The following is an 11,591-nucleotide window of genomic DNA, read 5'->3' on the forward strand; positions in this document are numbered from 1 at the left end:
CGGCATCATCACTAGGATAAGGTCACGCGTGTATTGCCAATCCGAGCATCAACACACCCTCCATCTTTGCCCCATCCGTGCGGCCGGCTTGTCGCGGTCGTCGATAACAGATCCCACGCCCGTCCGTCGCGTGCCTCAGAACCGCATCAGACGGGCGGATAAGGTACGGGACCATGGGGGTGCAGCAACCGCTCAATCTAACCCACTGATAGCTTCATGTTGGAGAGGAAGAGATCTTGAGAAGGCCCCAGAATCGAGGAAAGATGCCCACTTGCTGCTCCAATGACCCGCTGGCGTGTTATCGCCAAATCCACGGCGCCGGGTCTCGGCAAGTATCCGAAATCCCTATCGGAAAGGTGTGCGGGCCGCACACAACTCAGGTGCAATTGCCGCAATCATTGGTGCAGCGCTGGAGGATGACTTCCGCAGGCTCTTCCGTATCACAGTGCACCCGAACAGTATTCCCGCCCATCTCTTACGGATGACGAAGCAGTCTTATTGTTCATCGCATATCTAATCTGTTTGGAAATCGTCCCAGCTTTCGCGATGCCGCTTGGCCTGCCCAAAGCCGCCCGAAAGCGAGCAAACCTAAGCTCCCCCGCCCCCGGTAATTCGTGGCAGTTTAGTGGGCAGCTAAAAGACGAATGTTCGATGGGACTTAGCCGACTAGACCACTAGGTTGGTTTCTGGATGTGTCTATCCTGACGTACAGCAACCGCAATTGAACTCAACGTCGCGAACACTTCCGACGGCGGCAGAAGTCAAACGAACGATCAGGTTATTGTCCACTGTCCGCTGTCCGCAAATGCTGATCAAGCTACCATGGATGTCATAAGGCCTGGCTGTGACACTCAATGGCGTGACAAGTGTCTTTCATCTCGTTTGCCCGTATTCTACGTTGGCCGATCTGTATGATCATCGAAGGAAGAAACCAAAAGCAGTCTCTATTTCTCGTCTCCTCGCTGATGCGACGAAGCTGAGAAAATTGGTACACATCAAATCCCAAACATTTGACGTAAAAATTGACCTACCAGGATTCGCCGTTCCGTCTCTAGCTACGGACAAAGCCTAATACGAAGCGTCAGGACTAGTCGATTAGACCGGCAGGTTGGCCTCAATCCCATTGAAGACAAACGTCTGACCAATTTCATAAAACTTAAGAGCACACCGATCAGTGGAAACATAGTCTTCATTTGTTCAACTGATGTTGAATCAAGATCTCTGAGTGCTGTAGATATATGCAGCCTGATGGAGCTGCAGCGTTGCACTGAAGGTGTTGTAAGGTAATGGCCCACAGTGCAACGTAGAGAGCCGAGCCAACAGCATGTTTTGGGTCGGCCGCCGGCAACATGGTCTTCGAGTCTGTCATGTGATTGCTCTCAAGAAACGCTCGATCTTTTCACAAACAAGTTAAAGCGGGTATGTTTGTTCTCATGTTCTATTGTTGTCATTTTCTCATCAATACCAGTAAGAAGTACTGTCTAGTGCCCCGACCTTATCCAACAGCCATAGGGTGCAGCTAACCCATATCCGATTTAACCAAAACCATTAACGCCTTGATGCTTCCCAGATATATTATCCCTGGCCGAACTGGGGGGTGTTGAGGGACATCGCCATCAACAAGCCACCAATCAAACCCGCGCAGGGTAGTGTGATGAACCAGCCAGAGAACACAAAGGCAACCTGGCGCCAGTTCACAGCGCGAACATCGAAGTTCATCAAGGCAACACCGACGATGGACCCAGTCAGACATTGTGTGGTGCTGACAGGAAGGCCAAGACGACTGGCAACCAAAACGGTGATGGCTGCGCCCAATTCCATGCTGAAGCCTCGGCTGGGTGTAACGGAGGTCATCTTGTTTCCCATTGCCCTTATAATCTTATAGCCCATGAACCAGAAGCCAGCACCGAGGAGAAAGCCGGCGACAACGAGAATCCAGATTGGGCTTTCGCCTTTTTCGGACACTTCGCCCGTCATGTAGACCTGGTACGCCGCAATCCAAGGCCCGACTGCATTGGCAACATCGTTGGAGCCGTGAGCAATGGACATCATCATGGCGCTGGCGACCTGGGCGTACGTCAACAGGTGCTCAGCGCGAATATCGTATTGCTTGGCTTTTCCATGAACGGAGGCAAGCTGGGTATCAGCGTGGTTGACGCAGTCACGCGTGACTCCTTGAAGAAAGATATACTTGATGAAGCTCCAAATACGCTTGGGGTTGTGAATGGGAAGGTGAGCCGTTGGAGCAAGGAAGCGTTCCTCAGGTTCAGGCATACGTTTGTAAGCGCTCGCGGGGGGTGCTGTCTTGCCGCGCTCAACGTCCTCAAGAGACAAGGGTGCTGCGGTCGGGCTGGTCGGGGAATGGTCGTTGACGAGCTTCTCTCCCTTGTCGGCACTAGACTCGGTCTTGGCCTTTTGCTTCTCAATGTCCTCATTGTCATTGGGGGATACAATCCTGGCGTTGTAGTCGACAACCACCTCGTCGCCCTTTGCAGGCAGATAGATGGGCGGGTTCTCCATCCACAACAAGGGCCCAAGGAAGACGTGACGCAGTCGGATGCGCGTGTCTTGCTTCACAAGCCTTCGGTGGACATATGGCAGGAAGAAGACGTAGGCGAGAAGAAGAGCACCAAAGAAGGTACCCAAGACGATTGCGCATGCAATGCCGGCACCGAGCTCCTCGAGTGACGGCGCACCAGGGGCCTCGATGATAATGAACAGGGCGAGAACTGCAGCGGTAAAGGCGAGGTAAAACGGAATGGCCTTCATTGCTTTCTCGAAGGGGTTCTTGCGCTCGAGGACAGCGAATTTGAGACTTCCAAAGAGAATGGCGGAGAAGACTGCAGAGATCAAAGGGGCGATGACCCAAGATGCGGCAACCTGGGACACGCTTCCATCCTTCCAGCCCCAAGATACGCCAGCTTCCGCAGCTATGCCAACGCCAACCAAGGCACCGACGATGGTCTGCGTTGTTGAGACAGGGTATCCAATCTTGGTGGCAGTGAGCAACCAGAAGGCACTGGCGAACTCGGCACAGCCCATGGCAAGGATGAGGGTTGCGGGGGTCCCGCGGAAGCGATCGAGGCCGATGATATTGTTCTTGATCGTTCCGGTGACGCGGGATCCGAGGACGACGGCGCCAAAAAACTCGGTGAACATGGACAGAAAGCCGACCTGGGGCATGGTCAGGGTGCGGGCGGCCACCGAGGTGGCGTAGGAGTTGGCGACATCGTTGGCGCCGTTTCCGAAAGAGCTGCCGCAGAAGGCGATGCTGATCAGGGCGATGATCCAGTCATACTGCGGGAGGGCAGCCATGACGGCGGCGTTGAGGGAGAAAGTCGAATACTGATATCGATGTTCGTACTAGAGAGGGAGTAGGAAGAGAGAGCCGAGGGGGTGAAGTAGGAAGAGGAATCTTCACTACGATGATTGCGGCCCAGAGAGGGATGGGGGCTTGAAGTATAAGTAGAGAGGAGGCTTGTCGGGTCTCTCAAGGTCGAGAGCCACAGGAGAGACCTGGAGCGCCGCGACCTTTATAGAGAGGGTGAGGTCGGAGAGGTTCCCAGCAATGGAGGATGGATGTCTGGACTCTGGAGACGAGGGCTGGCCCACGTGGGGGAGGAGTGGGTGTTTCTCCTCCCTCCCCTTCTTCCTTTCTTTCTCCTCTCTTGTCAATCAAGGACCAGCGGTCGCTGCTACCCTGGCCATGGTGGTGTTCGCCGCACATTGAGCCGGGCAAGAGACTTTGGAAAAATCAGATAAAAAATCTCAATTGCACCTGCTCGTCCGTGAAAGTGGCCATCAAGACCCATGCGGTGGATGTTTTGACGGATGCCCAGTCTGCGCCGAGCTCTGCGACCATCCACATCGGCGGCTGGTATTGGCGAGGCGGGTGCCACCTTGGATCTTGGCCTTCTTGGCTTTCGAGGTACCGACGACCGATCCGCCAGACGATTCCAGCCAGTCACAGTCGTTTTCGCAGGCACGTTGCTGTTTCAATACGCTGTCGACGCACCAGGTCGTGCTTGCGACTTCTTGGTGGTGAACTCTCCGTGATGCCTGCCAAGACACGAGATCTGACGCTAAACTCCAGCAGAGTCTTACAGAGACTCAACCACGGCTGCTGTCGCGTGCCCTCCTGCTCTTCTGAGAGCACATGTGGCAATCGACTGGGTAGGAGAGCACGCGAGCAGCTCCCCTTTCCAGCTTCCTCTCTCTTCCTCGGTTCCCTCCACTGAAGACTCGCATGGCATGTCATGCTGCTCACTGCTCAGTGAAACCTCCGAGGCTGTCCTTTCTCCCGGATTGCCCTTCTCGCTGACCGAAGGCCAATGTAGGCACTCATCCTTGATCCTGCACGGCATCCAATTGCAACAAGTCGGCATGAGCGATAATACCCGCAGCCAAGCTCGATTGCTGGCTGCTTATGGCTGGACGATGTACCGTGGGTGAAGCATTTGGGGGATGCGAGTCACGAGTCACGCGTCCACTGCGGCGCTGTCTTCAGAAGTCTGGGCGACCACAGGAAATGTGCGCGCAGCCAAGACTCTCCAGCGAGGGTTAGCGAGTCTACACAAAACGAAGATGAGGCCGATAAGGCTGCTGATCTCTCTTCTTTCGCGACCTCCGTCAAGACCTCACTGTAAGGATCAGCGATTTTGAGGGTCCCTTAGTCCAAACTCACCATTGATGGTCAAGATACTTACGTCGGATTCTAGCTCACAGCCTCAGTCAGACGCGTCGCCTCTGAGCTGTCTTTCCACAGCAAGCACCATCTCCCACGTGGCCATGTCCATCGCCGCCAAAGAAGCATGGCGTACGCCCAACCCGCGAGGTCCCCAAGACTTGACTGTGTGGCTAGCTCTAGAGTCGTCGATGTCCTCCGGTGGTAATGCCGCGTGGTTTGGCAAGCCTACGCCACTCTGAAACTTTGCATCGCACCTCAGCCAAGAGAGGTACACTTGAGATGCTGCGTCGTCACTGGGTCCAATTCGTGATTTTCTCTGATTTTTGCCAAGTTGGACAGAGACACGGAGGTGGCTCAGTCTGCTTTCGCAATGTAGCTTCGAAGCTGTGAACCGCGACGCGTGGGAGCTTGGCAAGCTCGGGAGGAGCTTTTAGGGAGCTGCCGACAGCTGGCGGGGGCGCCAAGGCCCCGCGAGTGGGAACACCGCGATCACCAGAGAACCTTTGCGGAACAATTGGTTGATCAAATAGAGAGGACCCTGAGAATGAGGCCATTTATCTGGTCTTTATTCTTGGCGTGGCATTCAGACTGAAGCATCGGACAAAAGACCGTCTCTGACTACTAAAAATACACGGAGATGACTGCCCTCATGTTATTGCCAAGACATCAACCCCAATCCCAACATGGGACAGCGTGATTTACAGCGGCCCGTGGGCGTTGGAACTTTATATCATTCAAGCTTAAGTCTTATGAGGAAGGCTATTTTAGGCAGTTTCATGACAGAAACATAGTGTTCATAGGCTCTTGCTTTGGAGATGCCTTCATCTTTGATTGCTAAGACCACGGATAATACGACCCAAGAAATCCCAATAACATCTGAGCCATCTGGATGCCAATACAGTTCATGCAAGAATGCTCCTGTCCCATAATTCTGCGGATATCAAACACCATCAATATCTCCGACGATGCGGGGATAGCGTAATGCCATCAACATTGAAACAAATGCATGGGACGGCAGTTGTCAGAATTCGTTACCACGATTCATGGCAGAGCAGTCCCAAGACATGTCAATGCAAGCCTGAAGAGCGCCGTTATTTTTCATTCTGGGCTTGCAGTGACAATGCGCCAGTAATAATAAGACTGACGGATGGGATGACAAGTGCCGCTATCCTCGTTGATCGATCAGTCATGTTTAATCCGAGCACGCCAAGGGAAGTTATTCGGATTGTCCTTATTTCACAGCGTATGATCACGATAACACGTCTCACGAAGCTGTGCGATTCTCAAAAGCAAGTGCATTCGAGCATAGAAGCTCCTCCCGAATGCTGACTTGGTCTTGGAGTTTTGCACCCAGTACAAAAACCCTGAAATTTGCCCCTGGTATCTTACAAACAGCCACTCAACCAGCATTTCCCCTTACGCAGTGCTGTAATTTGAAGTGCGCTTATTTGGTATCCTCAGTCCCGCTTCCCCAGAATTTCTTGTCAACCTTGTCATCGGCAGCTGGTTGCGCTCGGTCGTGCTTCTTCTCGAAATCGCGGTTGTGCTCGTCGACCTCGCGCTTCTGCTCCTCGGTGAGCTTATCCGGTCCTTGTCCCGGCACGCTAGAGTTTGTGATCTTGGGCTGAGGAGGCGACGTCTTTCTCGCGTCCGCAGCGTCTCGCATGTCTGTTGACTCCAGTCCTGGTTTGTCGCTGAGATGACGTCGCGGGACGCTGGCTGCGCGAAGGGCGAAGGGCAGAGAGCGCGTTTGTTGCGCGAGTGCAGGAAGTACCCTTTGGCGAGTTGCTAGGTGTGCCATGATTGCGATTTGATTGATTCGGTCCTTATTTTGTGTGTAATCTCGTGTGGTTGAAGCTCTGGAGTTCTTGGGAGGTCGTTATGATAAGGGAGCTTGAGGAGCTTGGGGAGCTTGCCGCTCGACCTCATGATGTCATCAAGCCACGCCAGCTAGGGGAGGACGGATGCAGCAGCGATCGGCAATTGTGTGATGGGATTTCTGCAAGGAGGATCATGATGACATATGGAGGTCGCCCGTGCCCCAAGACATGATTGTTTATCATTCTTGATGTACTGTCGGTCGCGACGAATGGGAAATGATAATCCGAGCACGGTTGGTCTCACCCGGGCTTTGCGAGTTGATAAGGCAGAACACCGCAAATGTCAGCCACGTGCCCTGTAGATCATGCGCATCGAAGCGACGGATTGCTACTTGCCTACAGACCAATTGTGCGCGACTGAATAGGATCGCTAGCGAGGGTTACGCAGCATCTTGTGCCGTGAAGATGAGCTTCAAGAAACGTTCTAAAACTTTTCCCCAATTTCCTCTACAGCCCTCAGCTTTGAGTCTTCGCAAGCATGAATAAGCAGTAAGCATCTCACTTGAACTATTTGTATCGTGAACGCGTGACCAAAGCTTTGAAAGTGCACATGTCACAATTCAGAAATCCCTCGTCGGCAGTTAATTACCTAGTTGGTGAGTATTCGTGGAGTTCCAGCTGTCTCAGAACAGCATCGTATCACACACCATTGTCAAAGTTAACCGATGCCTCGGATCCTCAATACTGCGTCCGCCGCCTCTGAAGTCGGTAGTCGGAGACCACGACCTCCCGATTCGGTGGGTTCGTTTTACCGAAGGTGTTGCGGTGCTTGAACTGATTGGACACTACGCAACTGCGATCCGCAGACATCAGACGATGAACCAAGATGTCCAACATATAATTCCACGGGTTTGGAAAAGTGCGTGTTGATCAACGTGTTTATCTTTTCCTGCGTGAGAGTTGTAATTCTTCCTCGTTATCTTGAAGCACCATGGCCTCTTTCAAAGTCATTATCATCGGCTCTGGGCTAGCCGGCAGTTTGCTTGCTAACGGCCTCGCCCGGCACAACATCGAGTTCGAAGTCTACGAGCGGGCAGAAAAGCACTCGAAGCGGGAAGGATTCCAGATTCGGCTGGGCGAGGGAGCTCTCATCGGCATGCGGGCATGCTTGGAACAAGAGCAAATTGACTCCATCGCCAGACGATTCGCTCGCTCAACTGTTTCAAACCCACCAATCGTGTACGACAAGCACTTCAACAAGATGTTTGAGCCGGGGAAGATGCCAGGATATCAGAGGTCAACCCCGATCAACCGCGTATCTCTTCGAGAGGCTTTCTCCGAGCCGCTTTACAAAATGGGAAAGCTCCACAATGAGAAGCGACTCACGAATTACGAGATACGCGGAGATGGCAGTCGGCGCTTCGTCAAGGCCTTCTTTGATGATGATACGTCTGACACTTGTGATGTTCTTATTGGGGCGGACGGAAGTGGATCCAAGGTGACTGCTGCATATCTGTGAATCTTGGGTATCTCGGGCTGACAGCTCCAAGGTCAATTGTCTTTTAGGGCTCAACAATCTAGAAGAGGTCAGTTCCTATTATGGATTCCTTGCGCGGAAAGACTTCCCAGTCTCAGTCTTCAACGATATTCCTCGACAACTACATTCTCCAGTAGGTACTATTGATGACGGGGCCACACTTTTCTTCCAAGGTGAGAGATGACTTAAAACTCTGCTTACTACCCCTCGTCATATTGACGGCTTGTCTGATAGTGTACCTTCCAAGAGAGGTTGGAAACGCTGCCGATTCAAAACATAGCTCTGAACAGGGCATATCTACCATGCTTGGAATAGGATGGCACCGTGATCGAATGCCTCAAGAGTTTGACGCATTAACAACGGAGAAGAAATGGGATGCAGCTGAGCTGCTTATCCGCGATTGGTCTCCGCAACAGTAAGTGAATCAGCCGTGAGTCTTTATCAACGGAACACCCTGAACTTTGTAGCTATACTTACGTCGAGTCTCTCCAGTCACCAAATTTTCAATATGTTTCGCGGACAAGACATGTATTGCTGGACTCCGAGAGTTTCTTCTCGTCCTCCTCTCGACTGGCGTCGTGCTGTAGCTTCACCTGATGACGAACGCCTTGGAAACCCGCATGTCTGGCTCATCGGAGATGCCATGCATGCGATGCTTCCGTCTAGGTATGCAGTGAGGGTCTTAACCGCGCAAATCTTCAGGTATGTACTGACTTTATCGCGCTAGAGGTATGGGCGGCAACCAGTCCATGCTTGACACTGCCGACGCTCTTCCTCTCCTGACTAGGTTGGCGGAGAAGGCAAGGACGGCAAATGGTGCTAGTGAGCAAGACTTCATTGAAGCGTTACACGCTTATGAAGGAGCCGTCATACCTCGCGCATTTGAATGGGTTAGACAAAGCGGAGGCAACGACCCATTGGTAAGCTGCTCGAGGCCACATGTTTTATCAATGCTAACGCAGCATGGTAAGGCGGCCGACACGTCAAAGTTCAAGGCCAGGGCAATCATGCGCCTGCTTTCGTTCATTGGAGAAGCCTCGACGTTCTGGAACTGGGTGGTGTTCAAAATTACTGGCGTGGACAACTCAAAACAGGCGATTGACTTGCTATAACGGCTTTGGGGGATACGTTTGACGTGAGTACCGTAATTCGCTGGGTTAGCTTGTACCACGCGATAGTTTTACTCTGCTCAATTCCCAGGCGAGTAAGACCATTTCAAAATTGCCCATAGGGACTTTCAAGAGACTGCGTTTTCAACTCGGATAGCCTCAAATGAGATTACCATCACGGATACGATTGCTCTCGCCGTCACCAACTTCATTGTGACAGTCTTGACTTCATCGCCGTGACCAGACACCGTCGTTATGTGTCCTTTGACAGGTACATCAGTGCTATTCAAATATTCCTCGTAAACTCGCCGAAGTCCGACACCTTCGGACTCCTTGGGGCGACTTAGTTGAGTACGCAGCAATATGATCCATGGATACAGCAACAAGGGCCCAAATAACATGGAGGGCAATCGCGAGAAAACTTATATCAATGGATGCCCGTCCAGCAACGTTCTGGATAATTTCTTTATGTTGCCCGCAAACTTTTATCATTCTTCAAGCCTGACACAAGGTGGGACAGGTTGAATTATGTTGCAGTGTACTACACCTTCCATCCATTCGATATACGTGTTGAAAAGGGCTCAGGCATTGGATTCGCAGCCTTTTTAAAGGGTCTTACAACTGGGAGTGACCGAGATTAATGCATGGATTTGCAAAAACGTTTTGTGCCTGGACTCTCACTCTCCACATAGCACAATTTACGCAATTGCTTTTGGCAAGGAACCAACGATCAATCGCACAACGGCCACGTTTTTGCCGCAGCTTTTGTCCGAGCAAGACGAGGCAGAAGTGGACCCGAAACTCGGCAGTACGACATGATGCGGGGGGGAGAAGACCGCAGCGTACAAGCCACCAATAATTGACGAATCGAAGTTTATTTGATTACTATAGAAATCTGGGGCTATGTTAGAGAGCAGTAGCCATCGAGATCGTGTCCACTCTGGACTTAATGTAACGATCGGAAAGGAACATCCCCTGGTTATGATAGCTCGTTATTGCACTCTATGCGAGGTGTGCCTGCGGGCGAGAGCTCCTCTTCGTCGGGGCACTGAATCATTGAGTTGCAACCTCGGGATACGCGTACGGTTACGGCCGTTTTTGCCGAGCTGAAGTGAGGTTATGCCGGACGTCTGTGGGCAGGTAGGAAGAGGCCGTTTATCCGCGGTCCGAGTTGAAAGGCCCCGTATTACCACAAGCCCGGTGCGAGGCAATAGAAGAAACAGAACGCGGATTTCGTAAAGAAACCATCAAACGGCAAGACAGTTGTCGTTTGACTCGCTATGAGGCTTTATGCTAGTTTATTTCAACTAACGCGGCTTGTAACCCTGCCTGTCGGAAATTTCAGAGTTCACGTAGGCAAACCGGGCAAATTGTACGTCAGCACTTCGGCTTAGCGGCGTAGCGGACTAGCCAAACTTCGATGCGTTCAGGCAGGAGAAACTTTCCCAGACCACCACATGCTGAGAGGTTCGTCAATCTTCTGGAAGGCTCCCAATGTTAAGTCGGTTCTTACTCCCGACGGCGAGCCAGTCTACTGACTCGGGAAACTCTCGCTTGTGCATCGAGCACGAAAGGTAAGGTTTCCAGGGTCCTGGCATTTGCATGGGTCTAAAGCTTAGCTGCATTGGTAAACCACGTTGCAAAATCAGACAGCAGCTCAGACCTGACAGCCGAGGACAAGCTGCCAAGAACTTCAGTGACTTGCGTGCTCAGAGACAATTCTACAACAAGCGGTGGGGTCGCAATGAGAAACCCGAGTTTCTGGTTGTAAGCGGCGTTGTCGTTTTTTCGGACATTGTTTGTGTCCATTGAGACGTATCGCGAGTCATTTAACGCGCATCCAGGGGAATGGAACGAACAGGCTGCCCTAGGTTCAGCGAAACGTTATTATGTGACGCTCCAGATTTTATACTTTGGAGCGTGGTATCAACAACCTCAATAGTATTCTACGCGCCGTGAGGGGTCCCGGCGGGCTGCGTCTCATGTTGAATTATACAAACAGTCTATATCCATCATTGTCGAGCAATCACGATGGGATAGATAGTTGTCGGACGATCAACCCGTCAGATGCTGCTTGCAAACGCGTTGCTGCCCGGCACTTACACCAGATATGGCAATGACTTCACGGGATGATGATTGGTCGCACATTACCGACATCAATGAACGTCGCAAAGCGCAGAACAGGATTGCACAGAGGAACTACCGTGAGTTTCGTCCCCAGTCAAAAAGCCTTCTTGGCATTGTTGGATACAATCCAAGACCTTAGTGATCATATCGCCAGAGGGGGACATACGGAAGTGCCAAACTAACAGGAGAGCACCTCAGGCTCACGGCAGCGTATGCGAATCGAACTCGCCGAAGCTATTCTTTTCGATCTGCCACACCTGAAATCTGCAGCAGCACAGCAGAGATGGAACGAGACCAGTAGTGACAGCGGT

General features: G+C 52.0%; 4 protein-coding genes across 4 annotated transcripts; 2 read left to right on the forward strand and 2 right to left on the reverse strand.

The window, feature by feature from the left end:
* Nucleotides 1-1,575: 1,575 nt before the first annotated feature.
* On the reverse strand, nucleotides 1,576-3,315 carry pho-4-1 (Phosphate-repressible phosphate permease pho-4; the record flags this gene model as incomplete). Its single annotated transcript, XM_032037174.1, has 1 exon — nucleotides 1,576-3,315. The coding sequence occupies one exon, from the start codon at nucleotides 3,313-3,315 to the stop codon at nucleotides 1,576-1,578; it is 1,740 nt and encodes a 579-aa protein (XP_031883971.1).
* A 1,068-nt stretch (nucleotides 3,316-4,383) lies between these two features.
* Nucleotides 4,384-4,926, forward strand: CGGC5_v016595 (uncharacterized protein; the record flags this gene model as incomplete). The annotated part of the gene is made up of 3 exons (XM_032037176.1): nucleotides 4,384-4,444; nucleotides 4,555-4,642; nucleotides 4,719-4,926. The coding sequence occupies 3 exons, from the start codon at nucleotides 4,384-4,386 to the stop codon at nucleotides 4,924-4,926; spliced, it is 357 nt and encodes a 118-aa protein (XP_031883799.1).
* A 1,205-nt stretch (nucleotides 4,927-6,131) lies between these two features.
* On the reverse strand, nucleotides 6,132-6,488 carry CGGC5_v016596 (uncharacterized protein; the record flags this gene model as incomplete). The annotated part of the gene is made up of 1 exon (XM_032037177.1): nucleotides 6,132-6,488. The coding sequence occupies one exon, from the start codon at nucleotides 6,486-6,488 to the stop codon at nucleotides 6,132-6,134; it is 357 nt and encodes a 118-aa protein (XP_031883965.1).
* Nucleotides 6,489-7,498: 1,010 nt separating this feature from the next.
* CGGC5_v016597 (uncharacterized protein) lies at nucleotides 7,499-9,156 on the forward strand (the record flags this gene model as incomplete). Its single annotated transcript, XM_032037178.1, has 6 exons — nucleotides 7,499-8,005; nucleotides 8,058-8,217; nucleotides 8,279-8,459; nucleotides 8,537-8,710; nucleotides 8,772-8,964; nucleotides 9,016-9,156. 6 exons carry the CDS (start codon nucleotides 7,499-7,501, stop codon nucleotides 9,154-9,156), a joined length of 1,356 nt encoding a protein of 451 aa, XP_031883798.1.
* Nucleotides 9,157-11,591: the final 2,435 nt, after the last annotated feature.

This window comes from Colletotrichum fructicola, assembly GCF_000319635.2.
Source record: "Colletotrichum fructicola Nara gc5 chromosome Unknown KSG_Nara_v1_contig11, whole genome shotgun sequence".
Taxonomy (NCBI): Eukaryota; Fungi; Ascomycota; class Sordariomycetes; order Glomerellales; family Glomerellaceae; genus Colletotrichum; species Colletotrichum fructicola.